The 18419-nt window shown below is 39.6% G+C and overlaps 1 protein-coding gene across 4 annotated transcripts in view; it reads left to right on the top strand.

Moving 5' to 3' along the window:
* Window positions 1-18419, top strand: part of LOC121903653 (ADP-ribosylation factor-like protein 15) — a 121105-nt gene that overhangs the window by 61086 nt on the left and 41600 nt on the right. For 2 of the 4 annotated variants that reach the window (XM_042420881.1, XM_042420878.1), the window contains exon 4: window positions 1689-1897. In XM_042420881.1, the coding sequence (XP_042276815.1) occupies window positions 1689-1897 (209 nt within the window). Of the gene's footprint in view, window positions 1-1688; window positions 1898-9113; window positions 9610-18419 lie in introns of those variants that run through there. The other 2 variants (XM_042420879.1, XM_042420882.1) reach the window with 2 other exon arrangements.

The raw sequence follows: 18419 nt of genomic DNA on the forward strand, positions 1-18419 counted from the left end.
AACAAGATTAACAAGAAAGGAGCAAGATGTCCCAATACTAAAGGAGCATGAGTAACATGGAGGATATGACTAGTATATCATGGTTTGTGGTGCTGAGTGAGTTTGTCAGCATCAATGAAAAGAGGGCGACAACAGCAGCTGTCAGTGGGCAGTCATTCCTGACTTTAAGAACAACCAAGTCTTTTGGGGGGGATTACTGCTTGGAAAAGGAAGAAAGGTTGTAGATATGCATGTTAAATAGATGAGCATTTCCAGATCCAGATGAGTACTCTTGGTGTACAGTCTGCAGACAGGGCATTAAGCCAGAGTTTGTTCTGCAGCCCCAGTACATAACAGACTGATTCTTTTTTGAGTTTTGGATTATAAGATGGTGTTCAATGTATTCGGTATGAAATGATTGTTATTTGACAGGGGCATGGTTGCAGACGACTGTCAGGGGACTGAAATTAGCAGACAGAAAAAAGTCCGGGGCCATGAACTGGCCCCATTAAGCTCTACTAATCATATGGCAATGTTTTGCTTCTGGTGAGAAATAGTTATGGTTATGGTCAAGTCTGTGGTTGGAGTTTGGTTAGCATCTACCAGTCCTTCAAAGCTGACCCTGAGTCCCCTCACAATGAAAACAGTACACAAGAATTTGTCATGAGAATAATAGGAATGGATGTTAGTAAACTTTTTTATATAAAAAAATATTTCCTCTTCAAAAGCACTGCCCACACTGTCAGTAAGAGAAAGAATGGGCCAGCAGTGGAAGTAGAGGGAGGCTGTGGTGAAACAGACACGACTGACTCATTTTGTGAGCATGTTAGTCTTCCTCAAATTACTTACACTAACAAATGAAGTTGCCATGAACTAAACTGTTGTGAGTGGACATTGTTGCTCCAAATTAGCACACAAAAAAGGAACCAGATGTTGTTCACAGTGAACTCAATGTTGGGGTAACCTTGAGATAGACCAAATAATCCACTGAATATGTGTATTTACTGTAACAACTTCAGAGATAACTCCAGTGTTGTATTAATGAGTTGAGGACCTGCTGAAAAGAGGAAGTCGGATCTTCATACCACAATGCCCTGTGGTTTAGGTTTCACACAAAACCAAGGGAAATACTGTGGATGTTTGACTTTCGAAATTGTATGCATCATGATTAGTTTTTTCTCAGATGAATTAACATAATTCCAAACATTACAGCAGTAATTGCTTGGAAATTTAATTTTTTACATCTGTTTACCTGGAAAACATCTTCATGTTATGGTTAGTGAAAATCTACAGTCAGATTCAAGATGCTGTGATGCATAAATTGCAATACATGAATTAGACCAAGGACTAATAGAAGTGAAGAAAAATGTTTCTGCCAAAAGGACTGGTCTGTATTTATAACTGTCCAAAGTGGATCTATCACTATAGTTTCTAATATATAATAATATATTCTAAACTCAGATTTATTGCTAACAATATTAATTATTTATTTAGTTTATTTAGGAAAAAATAAAATGGGTTGTATTGGAGCACGTCTGTTTACAAACTTTACAATTACGAGATAATTATTTTTTGATGACGTACAGCATTCTATTACAGGAGCTGTTGGCATTTCTGTCACCAGGAGATACATGACAGCAGTAACATCAGTTATGACAATGACTCCTCCCAGAAGTTGACACATTTAATGGTATCGTGTCTTTCTGCAGGAGCCGACAACATCAAGAAATACTGGAGTCGTTACTACCAGGGGTCACAGGGTGTAGTCTTCGTATTGGACAGTGCCTCATCAGATGAGGACCTCGAGGCAGCGCGTAACGAGCTCCACTCGGCCCTGCAGCATCCACAGCTCTGCACACTGCCTTTCCTCATCCTTGCCAACCACCAGGACAAGCCTGCAGCAAGGACGCCAAACCAGGTAACTTAGCCTGTTTACAGTGTTATTAATTCGTGCCGTCACATGCATCTCTAACTTCAGTTTGGCTTACATAAAAGCACTGCAGCTTCCACTGAGTCAATAAAAGCATTAAATAATAAGTATACACCTACGCATGGATAGCTCTTATTTGCACACTGAAATAACTGTCTTGTTGGAGACAGCACCCCAGGTCATGTCTCCAAAGGCAAATTGGTCCCTGGTGAGGGCTCAAACAAGAGCGATCAAAAGACCCCTATAAATTGGTGTTTTGGGGAAGGGAAACCTCATCTGGAATATGGAATACAGGGCCTCTCTCTGTAGCCAGGACTAGATCAGGAGTTTGCAGGCAAGTCCCTTGTCTTGTTGCAGGCTGGCCAGGTAAGACTCAACCCCAACAAATGACACAGGACTAATGCCAGCCCCCTCAAAGTTTAGGTGTAGGAGTCTAGTATTTTACCAAGTGGATGGCAGGCCAAGGAGGAGGCCATTGTGTGCTGACCCATGAAAATTGGCTCTTAAGAGCACCTTTCTGTTGAGGAAGGAGTCGAAGCTAGCACAGGACGTGAAGTGAAACCAACTAGATACCAAATAGATATTATTGGATTCACCTCTATGCACTGCAGTGCCTTGGGAACTTGATCCCTGGGCTGGAGGAGGCTTTTCAGGCTTGGTTTGCCCAAGGGTCTCATGAATCAGCAGACAAGAATCTGGAGTCTAGGAGGACTGCAGCTTCTGTTGTTGCAGAATCAAAACTTGAATGTGAAAGGAGTTTTGGGAGTTCATGAAGAACTTGTGGACTGTTTGGCCTCAACGACGTTCTGGCAAACTGTTTGATGACTCAGGAAGGAGAAGTAAGGGCTTCTCAGTGGGGGAGGAGGACTCCTGACCTCGACTGGGGATATTACTGAGTGGAAACTTCTGGACAGACATGCCCACTGTAGAGAAGGCAAAGTTGTAACAATCTTTGCATATCTTTGGTGGCGCTCCCCAGGGCAAGGTGCCAGGGATGGATGAGAATCACTCTCAGATTCAAAAGGCTCTTGGATGACACGCCTCTTCAGTGTTACTTGGGGGCCTGGGACAGTGCCTGTGGGCTCCCTCATGGGGCTGGTAGTGCTCTTGTTGGTGTATCACACTGCTGATCCTTCTGGGGAAAGCTGGCTGAAAAGGAGGCTTAAATCGATTATTGAACTGTAGATACAGGGGGATTAATGCAAATTCCTTTTTATCTCGCAAGGATACTGGGGGTAGAGACTGAAAGAATGAGATGATGGATACAAGCGGCAGAAAGGCGTTTCTTGGCTCACCTTCAGGGACAGGGTAAGGAGTTTGAACATCTGGAAGGAGATGGAGGAACCATTGCTTGTCTCGAATTGAAACAAGTCAGTTAAGTTGGTTTGGGGATCTTAATCGGATGCCTGGACACCTCATTGTGGAGGTATTCTGGCAAATCCACCTGCCCTGAGAACCCACAAGAACTCAAGGGGGAACTGGATCACATTATGGGTAGATAGATGTAGTACTTTAATTCTTATTTTGTTTTGATGACACAGTTATGCATATTTTCAACAAATAACTGTACCAACAGTAGGGCTACACAATTTAATGAATCAATTCAGACTTCTATGCAGTCTAATTTTTATGTGACATCAATTCTATTGTGTTTGCATTAGGGGGGTGATTTGATGCATCAAAACAAACACTCTTAATTTCTCCCTAATGTGCACCAAAAAAGACAAGTGTGTGTTACTCCACATGACAAACTGCTTTCAGGAAGAATGGGGCAGGACACTGATGTAAAGAAATCTAATGTGTGAGAGCGAGCGGAGTAAAATGCAATGAAAGAAAAAGCTTTTTAGAAATAACAAGTGTTTTAGAGTTGCAGAAAACCAGAGATGGTGCGGAAGAACAAATATATTTATCCACACCCAGTTTTGAAAAAAGTAAAAGTAAAAAAAGTTGTGAATGGAAAAAAAGTTGAGTGGAATTCAAAGACTATGATGGCTGTCAAAAGCACCCATGTTACTTTGAAATCAAAAAGAACATTACTAATTAGTACAAACACCTGAAACACCACAAAAAGTCCAGCCTGGACACTAAACTTCTACCTGAGCATTAAAAAAACAGTCACTACCACAAAACAAGGGGTTAATGCTTCACTAGAAAATTGCTACTCAATGCCTTCATGCATTCCTTCTTAATATTGTGCTACCTGCTCTAATGCTGTACCCTAATGTTAAATGTCGAGAAGCAGTTGAGGCGGAAATGCAAAAAATGCATAATTTTGAGGCCACAGCAGATTTATATTCAAGCTGAAAAAATTGTGATTGTCATCTTTACCAGAACCATGTAGCCCTAACCAGCAGTATATATATTTAACATAAATATCTGACATAACAATTGACCATCATCATTGGGGATTCAGAATTTGTCCGTTGTAGCTGTTTTTTTCCCTTCTCAGCTCTCTTTTTGTATTACATTCATCTGTTTCACAGGTTTAGTGAACACACAGGACATGTGCTTCCAAGATGCTCGCTTTTTTATCCTCGCCAGTTAATGGTCCATGAAACAGCTTTTGGGCTCTGGTACACAGATTCCCCCAATTTTTTATTTGCCCATATGTTTTTTTACCCTTATTGAAAGCATAGATTTATGCCTTAGTTTATTTGCTGTTTGGCAGGTCAATGTTTAGCATATAATTTTTAAAACAGAAAATGATTTATGAATAGCATAGTTCTAATTTCAGTAAGTCAGTTCATTTCATTTGGCAATTAGCTTGTGTCACTCAAGATTATTTTAAAAACATCTGAATATCTTAATTTATTATGATTTTGATTCAATATTTTATCATTATTTGACAGCCATATAATTTTGTTTGGGTAATTTCAGAGGTGAATTCTCACCGCAGAATCATTTATATTTTGTGAGTGAGTTGTCAGAGTCTAGATTGTGCTGGACAGGCTTTATTCTTTTCTCTAAGTCTCTCAGTGCATTGACTGAGCAGGAGCAATATACTTCTGACTGAGCATCTCACCAGCACAGAACCCTATCGGTACAAATATTTTGTTGTAGTCATTTTCTTTTCTTTTGTCTTGCTTGACAGTTTGCCACTCCACCAACAGACAGGCTCTGATAGCTAAACGATAGTGCAAATGTCATGGAGTAGTCATGGCGTAGTGGGTCATGTCATCACCTCCCTTCAGGACAGAATTAATCACTGCTTGTGGAGGCAGCGATAAAAAAACAACCAGGGTAGTCTGTCTGTTCCACCCTTCTTTCTCTCTCTCTCTCTCTCTCTCTCTATCTCTCTGTCTTCCTCTTCGCGAGCCATGCTCTACCACTCTACCTCCCTCACAGAAGGAGCCTCTTGGAGTAGGATGTTATGGCTAGCATTCCCAGTGCAATGCTAACTCATGTTTCAAAAACCTGGAGCCTAATTTTCCTGCAAACTCACACACGCACACACACACAACGTATACACACACATGCATCATCTGCAGTGGCCTATTTTAATGTTTCTGAAGGATAACTAAGATGGATGGCTGGAGAGAAGGCCATTTGCATTTCCTAGTCTAGACCACCGGTGTTGCTGCTCTTTAGTGATGCAAAATCTGCACAGGGAAATTAAAGGGAGAAAAGTTCTATACCAGATTCTCTTATTGTGACCCAAATTAAATGCATTTGAGGTTAACCTATGGCTCCACCTGAATCAGTTTAACTTAGTTTAACTGATTAGTATGGATTGGTTGCACCTGAGCACAAGCCACGATAGTCACGGAAACAACTAATCTTATTGTTATATTAAATGGCAACTGTTAGTTTTAAGCCCGACAACACTGGGCTCTTTGTCGGCCCTCATAACGTAGCCAGTTAATCCAGTCTGCAAGCTGCCCACACTTGCCCACTGGTCTTAGCGTGATCTGTCCTGCCATATTTGACCCGTCATTGCATAAGTCTCGGGAAGTATTGACTTTTCTGAACTGTTTGCAAACACTGATGACACGTGAAACTGGCTTATGGGGATGGAGGGATGAGATGGATGTCGCCCAAAGGCATTTTTTGCACCACGTTGGGAGGGCCATTTCAGTTCATAATGAATGACTTACATAAAGTGAGTTGGTTAGGATAGCTGAGGAAGCTGGTGTTATTACTCATGCAGTCGTTTTCATACTGCATCTGCTTCCATCAGCTTAATAAAAGTGGGCATACGGACATGTATTCCTTGTCCAGGTTGCTATTTTGTATGTATTTATCTGCACTCTCCTTCTGTCTCAGTCACACATACACATACAGTAAACACATTGAAAGAAATTCATACATGCAGATTGAAGTGATTTCTAGTTTCCAATTCTAATAGAGCTAATAACAAATTCTTCTAAATTCAAAAAAGGGGAACATCCACATTCACAGATTTGTCTATTCATGATAAGCTTTACATAAGGCTTTGAAATCTGCTGTCAGTGGTTACATCTTTAATTAATTATATGAATTTCACTGATGGTCTCATTAAACACTTTTACACTTGTGCCAGTGAAACTCAGTTGTGGGTACAAAAGATTAGGCATGGTTTTCTTAGTGTGTGTTTATTCTTTGTAATAAGTTTGGTCATGTTCATTATGAGTGTTGCCATGCCTGTGTGTGCATATTATCATCTGACTCATGACTGTGTAACCTGGTGGTCAGTGACTCACAAGTAAGCTTTGCTAAGATGAAACCAAATCTGAGCCCACCTATGAAAGAAATCTTTGACTCCACCTCTTCTCTTACAACAGGTTTCGTTGCCTCTATACTGTACATTCAGCTTATGAATGAAGTAATAACCCTTGCATGTTCTCATCAATGATAGTCTGCCTTCAGGTAGTATCATGTCTCATACAGTTAAAAAGGAAAAAGGGGGGAATAGTGAGCTCACTCAACCACTGGAGAGTGCAAGAAGGCAAACTCTCTCTATATGTTAACCAAACATTTGCTCAACATCCGCAGGGCTGTCTTCCTGGAGTTTATTTTCACTTCTCCCCGGGTTCCCAGGCTATCGCCTTTACTTCACTTTAAAGGGGCTTTCACTTCCATTATAGGGCTTGGACTGCACATCTAGGAAATATACGTACATTAAGAATTAAATAAGTTTTAAACATTATTTATACAGCATGCCGAAAACAGGTACAGACCCTCAAGGATTGAACACATAACTTAACAGGTATTTATTCATGCAGAGTGGTACTTAAATGCACATTGGATGGCTAAAAATGGCTTTGTGTGTTTCAAGGAAGTACATTTCAGTGACACTGGATGCAGATAGCATTCCATGGATATTATAGAGCGTTCATTTTTTTCCAAAACAGGGAGAAAATGAAAATTCCTTACCTTTTTGTTAATACACTACACTTTACTCTCCTAGAAAACCTCCCAAATGAAAATACTAACTGTATCTAATGCTCATATGTTTTCTAAGCATACATGCAGGACTCTTTTACAACAATAATAGTTTCTATGTCATCACATACCACATTACTAAAATGTTTATTTCCTCTTAATATTCAATTAAGATTTGCTTGTTATTGTTAATTACTAACAAAAATCAAAGGGTCTTCTCAGAAGATGCAACTTGTAAGGTACATTGTTCCTTAGTCCCCTAACTTCTGTGTGTCTCGTCTTCTGAAGGTTTATGTGTTCGCATTACTTATTGATAAAGGTTGTCAAAATGCTCTACTGTAGAGCTGAAGTGCTTAATATTAAATGAAAGTTACACTAAAAGTACCCAGGTACATGTCAAAAACAGGTGGCAAACCAGTACTGGTCTGGTTGGTCCAGTATAAGTGCAGTGTGTCCCCTCAGCTGAGGATAAAAGCACAATTAAATATATGTCATTTCCTATTTCCAAGACTTGATCATCCTCAGCAGCAGGGTTGTTGAAGCATCGCAGCAAGGCCTCACAGTGAACCCTAGCAAGTGTTAGGTTATGTATAATGTGTCACTTACAGTCATCACTTACAGTATCACTCATTTATTTAGGCTACCTGGAAACAATCTGCTTACATTGTGAATTACATCTCTGAATGTGTTGCAGGAGTGCTTTAGATTTTTTACTGAAGATTAGATATTTTAAGATTAAGATGTTGACAAGTTCTTAGTTTATGCATATGTACAACACAGAAATTAATTTAAAATGGTTGAAACATACAACAAAGAAGAGTAAGTGATGTTATTTTGACTTATTTTGACTTACGCTAACCACAAGGAAAGCATAGTTAATGTTATTTATTGTTCTAAACAGTCATTTTCAACTTGTCGAATTGAAAGAGTTTAAAGAGTTTTTCCCAACTCCCACATCAGCACCATAAAAAGTAGCTACTTCAGTCATGTCCAATGAACCCACTTATAGCCTTGTCTTTTTTCGCAAGACCCAAATCTCACACGCACATGTATCCTTTAAAGGTCTCGTATAAGACACCATGTATACCCAGTATGTTATGTATCTTTTCATTATTTATTAGAATTTCCATTAGCTTTTTCCTAAGTAAACTCAAGTCCTGTTAAGGGTCAGTGAACATTGCTTTTGAGATGTTTTGGGCTAGTGAAGGTACTCCAGTGAAACTTTTGCTTCATAGCTGCTTTACACTCTTCATAAGGTCATCAACATGTTAGGAGACTAACAGTGTACAAATACTGTAATTTGAGAGAAGGTGAGAGGGTTTTTTTTTTTAATTTTCTAGCCATCATATTGAACGTCTGAACTGTAAAAAGTGGTAAATTGAAGAGGTAGATAATAATACTACCAATGTTACATTCTCAGTTGGAAATAAACCTCTCTTTAACTTCATATTCTGCAGATATGAAAGCCAAGTCATCTAAAGGTAAATTGTTTAAATGACTAACTACTTCAGAGAAACGCAGGTAATGAAAATAATAATTTAATTTTTTCTGAAGGTACAAAGTAAAGATTATACTGTAATCCATAAACAGATAATGTTTAGGATTACTGTAATCTGTAACACTTTGAAAATAACCCTTTCAACAAGGGTCATAACCCTTGAACCACCATAACAATTTGCTCCGGAAAACTTAGTCTGGTCACATCCTTAGTAATCCCTTTGAAATGTTTAAATGATTTAAGTATGTCTAAATGTTTATTAGACAGGTCACTCTAAATTAAAACAAGAAGTCATACGTAAGGTTTTGTATATACCATATGTGATGCATGGATATAATTCTGCAGGTCTTGCCACAGTGTTCCTCTTCAATTCCCCAGGTCAAGAACAACAGAATGACATTGGGTACTATCTTCAACTTTGTTGTTTTCCAGAGGCATGTGTGGACAAAATGAGATTTATCTAGCTGTCCTAAGATTAAACTTGGCATTCCCTTAAATGTGGTCACGTCAGTGCTCTTGTTAAACACATGCTAAATGTTTTTAGTGGCTGACTGTACCCATCTGATAGCAACTCAGAGGAATCCCTACAGACGATGTTTGAATTACTGGAAACAAAAAAAAACAAACAAAAGAACAATTCACTTTTTCTTCTAAGTAGCACAAACACACAAATACATAATAGCATTTGAGTAGATTTGAAATGAAGATTTATGCTTCTAGGTAAAAATAACAGTGATGTAATATGTACTGTAGCTCTCTGATTGAGATTTCCAATTGTTATATAACTGGAAAATGGAAAATCACCAGAATGCTATATACTGTATATTGAGATATTAAAAAATATTGAAAAAAAGCTTTGTCTTGTCTATTGGCTATTGGATTCCAGAGTAAAAAACTATCCAAACAGGGATATTCTAAAGCACATTATATTGATTTTAGCTCTTTGTTTTATAATTCGCTTTCATTGATGTTTTTGTCATCTCAGAAACCTCAAGCTTCAGTCGGAGTTCACCTCTCCAAATTATGTTAAATGTCCCTTATGAAATTTAAAAGGATGCTGTATGTAAATATAAAGGCGCGCATTCCCTTACACAGACATTATATGGTGTATAATGTTACAGCCATTGATGGAAGTCTGTAGAGAAAACCATGTAGTGTAGTCTGTCGCTGAAGGTCCGCATGTGACCCAGATTGCAAAATTAGATTAGGCCCGCATATGAATGAAGTTAGCCTATATATTGTTGCAGGGTTTTATTGGAACATGTATTGGATTTTGCAAGTGTCCCGCTGCAGACCCCTGACTCCTGCAACAGGTTTCCGTCTGAACTCCACTAACCTCCAAAGACAGCAGCTGCATTACAGGTTCTTGTGAATGTTTGACAAGCATCACCCATGAAACAAGCCCAAATTTAGTTGGTCTAAATTCTATTGGCAGCTTCTCTGGCGACGACACTATATACAAATGACGTCTCCGTATTGGCCGCCTTCTCACAGCAACCACTCTGTTGACAGAAAAAGGTGGCCCATTTCCTCAACACACACATATGCTTGCATTTGCTAGTGCTGTTTTCTGGGGCACTCCTTGTTAACAGTGTCGCGTTAGTGACTTAGGGTGTTTCTGACACTGCTACAGCGAGGGGTGAGAGAAGGTGGTGGTGGGTAATACAGCTCAGCGGGCCTGTTAAGGCCTCACTGGGGCCCTCTGTGCTGGTGCAAGTGTTTTTCAGGAGCAGGGTGGGTCTGGAGGAGGTAGAAGGAAACATGGGACAAAATTCCTTGTTGACATCAATCTCCTGCCGTTGGGGGGCCCAAGGAAGCTGGGGAGGAGTGGAGGGGAGGTCACCCTGTTGATATAACACCTCAACAAAGCAGGTCTGTTTGGATGGCTGGGCCTAATGGACTGCGTCCACGAGGGGCTCTTGTTTTAGAAAATGCTGTCAGTGTTAGTGGGCAGAAGTAGAGGTCTTGTTGGTTCTATTAGCGCTTGTGTTAACTGAGGAAGAAATACTGTAGAAGAGAGAATGAAATTGATGATACACTATATGAAGAGGAGAAAAACAATAGAGCCCAGGAATGAGTCATAGAGCTGGAGAAAGAAAAAGGGGGATCACAAGAGGTTGAGCTGGTTTATGTGGAAATGGTAAGAGATTACAAAAAGATTAAAATAAAGCAAAAATACTTTAAAACAAAGAAGAAGGAGTGGCTTCAATATCTAACCTTGATATCCATGACAGTGGCTCCCCTCAAAAATTACAGACTGAAGAATCGAAACATTATCAAAGTCTCCAGATGACTGGACGGGAAGGCGCCCCCTCATCCTTTCTTTCTCTCCTCTGCTTCTGTCACACTCTCAATCAGTCAGTTATTCACACACACACACACACACTCAAACCCAAGTCAATCAAGTCCTGAACCATCCCTTCAAAATTTAGTCCATTGTGAGGAAAACAATGCCTGGTATGAATTGGATCACATCTGTTTTCAGTGTACCAAAGCTAAATCTGATATTGCTTCTGCACTGTGACAAAGTTACAACGCACAGACAAGCAGCCACTCAAATGCGTCACTCGCAGGTCCTTCTCTGTGCCAAACCACCAGAAAGAATAAAGTGAATTACAAATGGGGCCAACGGTGGTGTAAATTGTTAAATTGTGTTATATTTTTAAACATTGTTTCAGCTATAGTTATCTCAACTTCCGGACAATCAAGGCAACTTTACCAAGAAGCAGAATGGAGACAGAAACAGATTTTCACCTCTTCACAACCCAGCATGCAAACATATCATTAATCATCAATTTGCCATGTTTTGACAGAAACAGTCAGACAGATGCACACATATACTTAGACACACACGGGCACATTGACACACACATTGTTTCATATGTGCCATGTTTTCTGCTTTCACTCATCCTAGAATCCTCCCAAAAATGACTGTTTTCTCTCAGCTGCTCTTGACCGCTGTTGACATAATCACAAGCCAAACTGAGAACGTCTCCTCATTTGTTGTCAGGACCTGCATAAACAAGCATAATTTCTAAATTGGGTCAAGGGGAAAGCCTCTGACTTCTACTGTAAACCACTGTGCTCACCCACAAACTTTCCTCACCACAGTGTTTCAGAGCATTAAACTGTAAATTATCATTATGCCTAATCCCTCTCTTATAAAAGTACTTTGTGTCTGGATTAGCTATAATCTGACATAATTGATAAAGGTGTAGTTGGTGTATTAGAATGACTGACTAGATGGGTTTTGGACTATGTTCATGTAGCGTAAAGTGGAAATCACACTGTCACCAGGTGTTCTGGCCTTTTACATTCACCTAAATGTGTCTGATCTATACTCTGCATTGTAACACATTGTAACACTGTGTGTATGTATGCTTTGTATGTGTCAGAGAGACAAACTTACTGGCTAGATGAAATAGATCACTGTTGTGACAGGTGTGTTTGCAAATTCTTGTACCTAATGGATAAATTGTGTGAAGGTTTGCACTTTTACATGTTGCACTATGCTTGTCTAATAATTTTACATCTTACTTTGTAATAACACATCATACAATAAGAATATTGCATTTTGTAGACAACGTTGTATTATATTTTTGGACTCTTTTCTTTCACCAATGTCTTTGGTAATTTCGCGAACACTGACTGACCAGTACAAATTTGTATCTGCTTTACTCTTCCCCCGTTTTTGGGATCCACGCCTAATTAATGGAGATGTTCTGATTAGGGATTGGTGGAACTGTCAGTGACAGCTATAGGTGAGACCACCACCAGAGATTATGAGGGTGGTTGGGTCATGGTTTAGGGAAGTAATTGTTAACCAGCTTTTTTGTCTCTATTATCAGACTTCCTGAAATAAAGTGGGTGGAGTGGGGGGCATGGGGGCTGGGCCTGGCTCTCTGTTTGATCATTGATCTCCAATGACCCTATTTGAGGGATCTTAATCTTTCAGTTGACCTCCTCAAGGATTTTTTTGGGGAAAGGTGACAGGGGTTGATGTTGACTGGGAACTATCAAGAGAGTGAGGATGCTGTGGGGAAAGTGATTGGGGTGTTTTTCCACTTGAGTGGAGAAGAGTGTAATGAGCCTGGAAGGTGTGTGAATACACGCATGTGTGCACATGCACAGTTGTATGTAAATCTGAGATATGGACCTTACAACAAGTACCAGCTGCTTGTATTTTTCCGACTGCTTAACCACAGATACCCACACCTCAGCAAATTTCACCATCAAAGTTTACATAGGCCTAGCCCAGCCATGCTCAAGAAGGTGGAGGCATAGTTTTGTTGTCTAGCACAAGCATGCCTTTTCTTTTTTTTTTTTTTTTTAGACACTTAATAGATTTTCAGTTTACAGAACAAAAACAACCATTGGCAGTATAGAACCCCCACCCCACCTCTCCCCACCCACCCACTACAAGGCATAATGGAAAAAGACAAATAAATGAATAAATAAATCCAGTACATACATATAATATGGTTGCAGACATTTTCGGACATGTGCATTATTTAGCAGTTTTTGGAGTAGGAACATTGTGTAACATTATGCATCATTGGATCCAACTGGCTATCTCATGTGTATGTAGGTGTGTAAGAATAAATGATATCAAGTGAAGGGTATCCTTTTGACAAATTCTATAATGGGGGCCCAAGTTTTAATATATCTATCCCACGGGAGCTATTCCGATTATATCTCAAATTCTCTAATGGAATCATAGAGAGTACTTCCTTAACAGGGAGTTAAAATGAGGGAGGTTTCAGTGACTTCTATTGCAGGCCAGCAGCTTTACAAATGCTATAGCGTTTGCCTGAAGAACAGCAAGTTCTTCTGACGGAGACACCCCAGAGACAGCAATTATGGCGCTAGGATCTACTGTCCCACCACAAATGTAGGAGATTGCTTAGAAAATTCTCACCCAGAAGTTACCTAGTGAATTGCAAGACCAGAACATGTGACCTAGCGTAGCTGGACTGTGGTGACATCTTGGGCACTCAGGGTTGGTGCCAGGGAGAGCGGTTAGCTCCGGGTCTGGAAAGTGAAGCCAATGCAGAAGAGACTTAAACCTGCTTTCTCACTTATGGCCAGCAGGGGGCAACTCCACTGGCTCCAAAAAGAAATTAGATTGTATAGAAGCCTATGAGAAAATGACCCAACTTCTCACTTCTCAGTAAACAGTTTCGTAATTAGTTTATGGTCTCAATTGTCAGTTTCAACTCCTCTTCAATACATCATGATGTTCATTTTGTAAATTATGGTCCCATTTAGAGTAAAGTAGACGTCAAAGCAGGGTATGCTTTAGGGCGTGGCTATGTTGTGATTGACAAGTCATAACCACTACCACAGCGACAATGTCGGTTAGGTAACATAATCATAGCATAATTCCAGATTCCCAGAGTATAGACATAGCCGTCACTATTTGATTGTGTTTTCAGTTCATCAAAGTTAATTGTGACATGTTGGTCGCCTAAAAAAGTCTTGTTCAGCATTTGGCTGTACTAAAAGACCCTCTAAGGAGTCAGATGCTCAGTTTTTCTGGTAAGTATATTTTGTTTTAATGGTTCTAAGCCTGTTTTCTGCTAGCAAAAATTAGCATTAGCATTATCACAATTAACCACAGACTGTAAATGCACCGGGTGAACCAAGCTAGCAGCTAGTGTTAGGGTCACTTCCATCCTCTCATCTAAATATGGTCACTTCTGGTTCCAAAATTCCGAGATGATGACTGTCAAAATGCAAACTCGAGGCTTCAAAACGGGAGTCCACAAAACAATGGGTGATGTCATGGTGGCTACGTCCATTTTTTTTTTTTTTTTTACAATTGATGTGCCAGGGTATAGTTCGGCCAATTTCTCATTTGAATAGTGCAATCGATGTATGACTTTGAATTGGATGAGACCATGTCTTGTGCAGAAAGAGGTGGTATGTATACGTTTTAAACTACGTTGCCATGTCTCATCAGAGAGTACAACATGCATGAGGGGTTGCTGATGTCTTATATTGTTTTATAGATTTTAGGTACCCTCCCTTTCTCATAAGGGTCTAATTCCAGTGTAGAATCTATTGCATCTGTAGGTGGTAAGGGGGGAAATGCGAAGTGTTTCTTAGCAAAAATACGCACCTGTATCTGAAAAAAAAGGTTCTTTGGAGTATTGTGACCTTTCCACAGTGTGTCAAATGAAGCAAATGTGCATTGTGACATGTTAGTTGCTCAGTAGTAAAATAAGCAGGCTCTTCTGATCCTCTTTTGATTGAAATTCTGTAGGGAATCTGTCTGGACCGGGTGGCTTCCCACTCTGCATGGAACTTATTGCCTGCATGATTTCCTCATTTGTTATAGGGGCATCAAGGATGGAGGTTAATTGTTGGTAATTCTAGGCAATCTAGAAATGTTTGGATTTCAGCATTATTTGTGGAGGTTTGTGATGTATAAGGTTTGGCATAATATGAATTGAATTGGTCATTTATGATTTGGAGATGTGAGGTTGTTTGGTGAAATGCGGATTTCAGGAATTGCATTTCATGCCACTGCTTGTCTGAGTTGATGACACAGTAATTTTCATGCTTTTTCACCGTGTTCATAATATGAGTGCTTTGTTTTAAGTACTAACCGTTTTGTTTGTCTTATGGAGAGGTTATCTAATTCTGTTTGAAACAATAGCTGTTCTTTAAAAAGTCCAGGTGTAGAGTCATGGGCTAGCCTCTTGTCAATGTCCGATATGTGCTGGGTTAGTTCCGTAATGTGCTTAGTTCGTTCTCTTTTCCTGTGAGCTGCATATGAAATGATCTGTCCCCTGAGGTAGACTTTGAGTGACTCCCATATGATAGTATATGACATTCCAGGGGTGCTATTGGCCTCCACGTAGTAGTTAATTTCGTCAGAGATGAGCTTTTTGAATGAACTATGTGTTAGTAGTAGTGGGTCAAGTTGCCATGAGTGCTAAGGTATGGGACTGTTTGGAAATGGCGTGTCTAGTTGGATGGGGTAGTGGTCAGAGATCGCTTTGCTATGGTATTGGCAGTTAGTTACAAAGGAAATGGTCCTATGGTCAATCAAATAGAAGTCAATTCTTGAGTATGAAAGGTGAACTGGTGAGAAGAATGAAAACTGTTTGGTAGCGGGATTGGAGTGTCTCCAAGGATCGAACATGTAGGACCCGATTTGTTTTGTTTTGTCTGGGATAATAAGTAATAAGTAGCATTAGTAGAATAATAATAGTAGTAATAATGGTAATACTAATATCAATAATGATGAAAATAAAAACAAATTATTGCAAACTGCAATAATCGGGGTCCAAGCAAATTGTGAAAAATCGCATAATTTGATATTTTTAGAGCAGAAGACCAGATGCAGATGAGATTAAAATAATGAAAGAATTTTGACTCTAGGCCAAGCCGTTTTTCCAGATTATTGCAAAAACATAAACTTGATTATTACAGTGTTACCTTGAGGTCAATGAGTGTCATTATATGTGCCTAAGTAGTGGGTGGAATTTTCAATCCGCTTGCCAGTTTTTGCTGTTTCAAGGTCTCACAGTTTTTACTGCACAAACAGTTTTGGCAGAGAAAAATAATAATAAAAAGAAATGTTCATGGGGTCACAATAGACAACCTTCCACTTAATATGACCTCAATAAACACTTGAAAACATACCACATGCCTGAATTGCTACATTGTTGGCAAGTAGGACTTGGCCACCTGGGGATTCGAACCCTGGACCCTTGTATATCAGAAGGTGATTTACTAACTGCACCACTGGGGAGACATGGTTTCCACACACCTTCTCAGAACTTGAGGCAATGACATCACATGTGCAAAACTGGGTTATTTATGTCTAAACAGGCAAAATTATGGTTATGAAATTCTGAACAAAATCACACTGGTCTGCTGATTTCGGGTGTACTGTCAAATACTGTGGTGAAGTTTGATCAAACATTTGGTGAAATAGAAAATGTTTTGCATACAGTATTAATTACAATAAGACACTGAATTTCACTGCGGACTCACTGTTTGACCAATCTAAACACCATTTTAAACATGTGATATCTGGTATCCAAAGAAACAGGAGGATGCTGATTCACACGCCTTGGTGCCAAGCTGGATTCATACCGTTGATCTTACAGTGACAGGGCATGTGTTTAGACCACTAGACCATCAGGACAACACAGATGTCACTGACAGCAGTCGACACTAAATATTAACTTAGTTATGCATACAATTAGTAAATTACTGCATAGAAGTCAATAAGAGTGAATAACTTGGATGAATGAAGTGTATGTGATGCATTCAAACAAAACACAAAACCCTAACCCATCTAGCTAGTGGAGGCCTGGGAGGAATAGAAGAAAAAGAGGTTAATATGGAAGCCACCCAAAATAGGGTGAGGCCTAAACAAACCAGGTGAGAGTAATTTCCTGACGCCCTCCCCACCCCACCCACTGGCTCCTGAGCCAGGAAGCCAAACCAACCTACCAAGGAGAAGACAGAGAGAGGGATGTCACAAAACTTAAAAAATTCACAACAATTTAACCGTTGGGGATACAATTCTGAAAAAAAATCACACATCAACCAGCTTTTTTCAAGTGTATTGTCAAATATTTTGGTGAAATTTGTTTAAAATTTAGATGAAATAGAAAGGTATAAAGGCATATTTTGAAAAATATGTAGTGACGGACTTCTGATTTGACCATAGATTGCAGTGAGGCAAACTTTTGTCACAATTCAGTGGATAAGGTGACAAAATTTGAGCTCTGGATGTATGGGTTATTTGTTTTGATTTGAATTTTGACACTAAGCCAAGCTGTTTTTCGAAATAATTGTGAAAATGTAAACTTGATTGTAAGGGTGCCACCTTGATGTCAATGAGTATCATTTTATGCGCCTGAGTAGTGGGTGGAATTTGCTACCCACCTGCCAATTTTGGTGACTTTTGGTCTTATAGTTTTTGCTACACGAACACTTTCAGCTGAGAAAAATAAAGAAGAAAGAATAATGAAAACAAAAACAATAGGGCTCCAGCAGTGAGTTTTGCTATTTGGGCCCCTAACAACAACAACAAAAAACAACAAAAAAAGAAAACATATGTATGCATTCATAGCCACACACACACATGCACATATAGACACTGTGCACATTATACACACACACACACACACACACACATACACACACACACACACACACATATAAAATAACACAGTAGACTAATAAAGAGTAATAGTAATAATGATGATAGGAAGAGTAATGGAAGCAATTATATTAACAGAACTGGCAATAGGAAGAACTCTGGAAACATTTGTAATGGTAGAATTGTAAATGCCATTTCGTGAAAGGACTTAAATGGTCTGAGAACAGTACTCACTCTGACAGTCTATGGAACGGCACTTTGAAGGCACTGATTCAGTCACAGGGCTCCATATTAGGAGCTCAGCAGTTAGTTATTGGGAGTAGCCCTATGTGTAGAAATGTTCTTTGTGATGTAGGACTGGGCCTCCTTTGGTGTAGAGAAGAACTGCTCCGGGTTGTTATGAGTGATTCGGAGGCTGGCTGAGTAGAGGATACCATATCGGACCCCCTCCAGCCCCCGAAGCTGTTGTCTCACCCATTGTACCCTGCTCAGGCTCTGGCCACTCATGTAGTATAGTATGGGTA

This window comes from Thunnus maccoyii, chromosome 9 (assembly GCF_910596095.1).
Source record: "Thunnus maccoyii chromosome 9, fThuMac1.1, whole genome shotgun sequence".
Taxonomy (NCBI): domain Eukaryota; kingdom Metazoa; phylum Chordata; class Actinopteri; order Scombriformes; family Scombridae; genus Thunnus; species Thunnus maccoyii.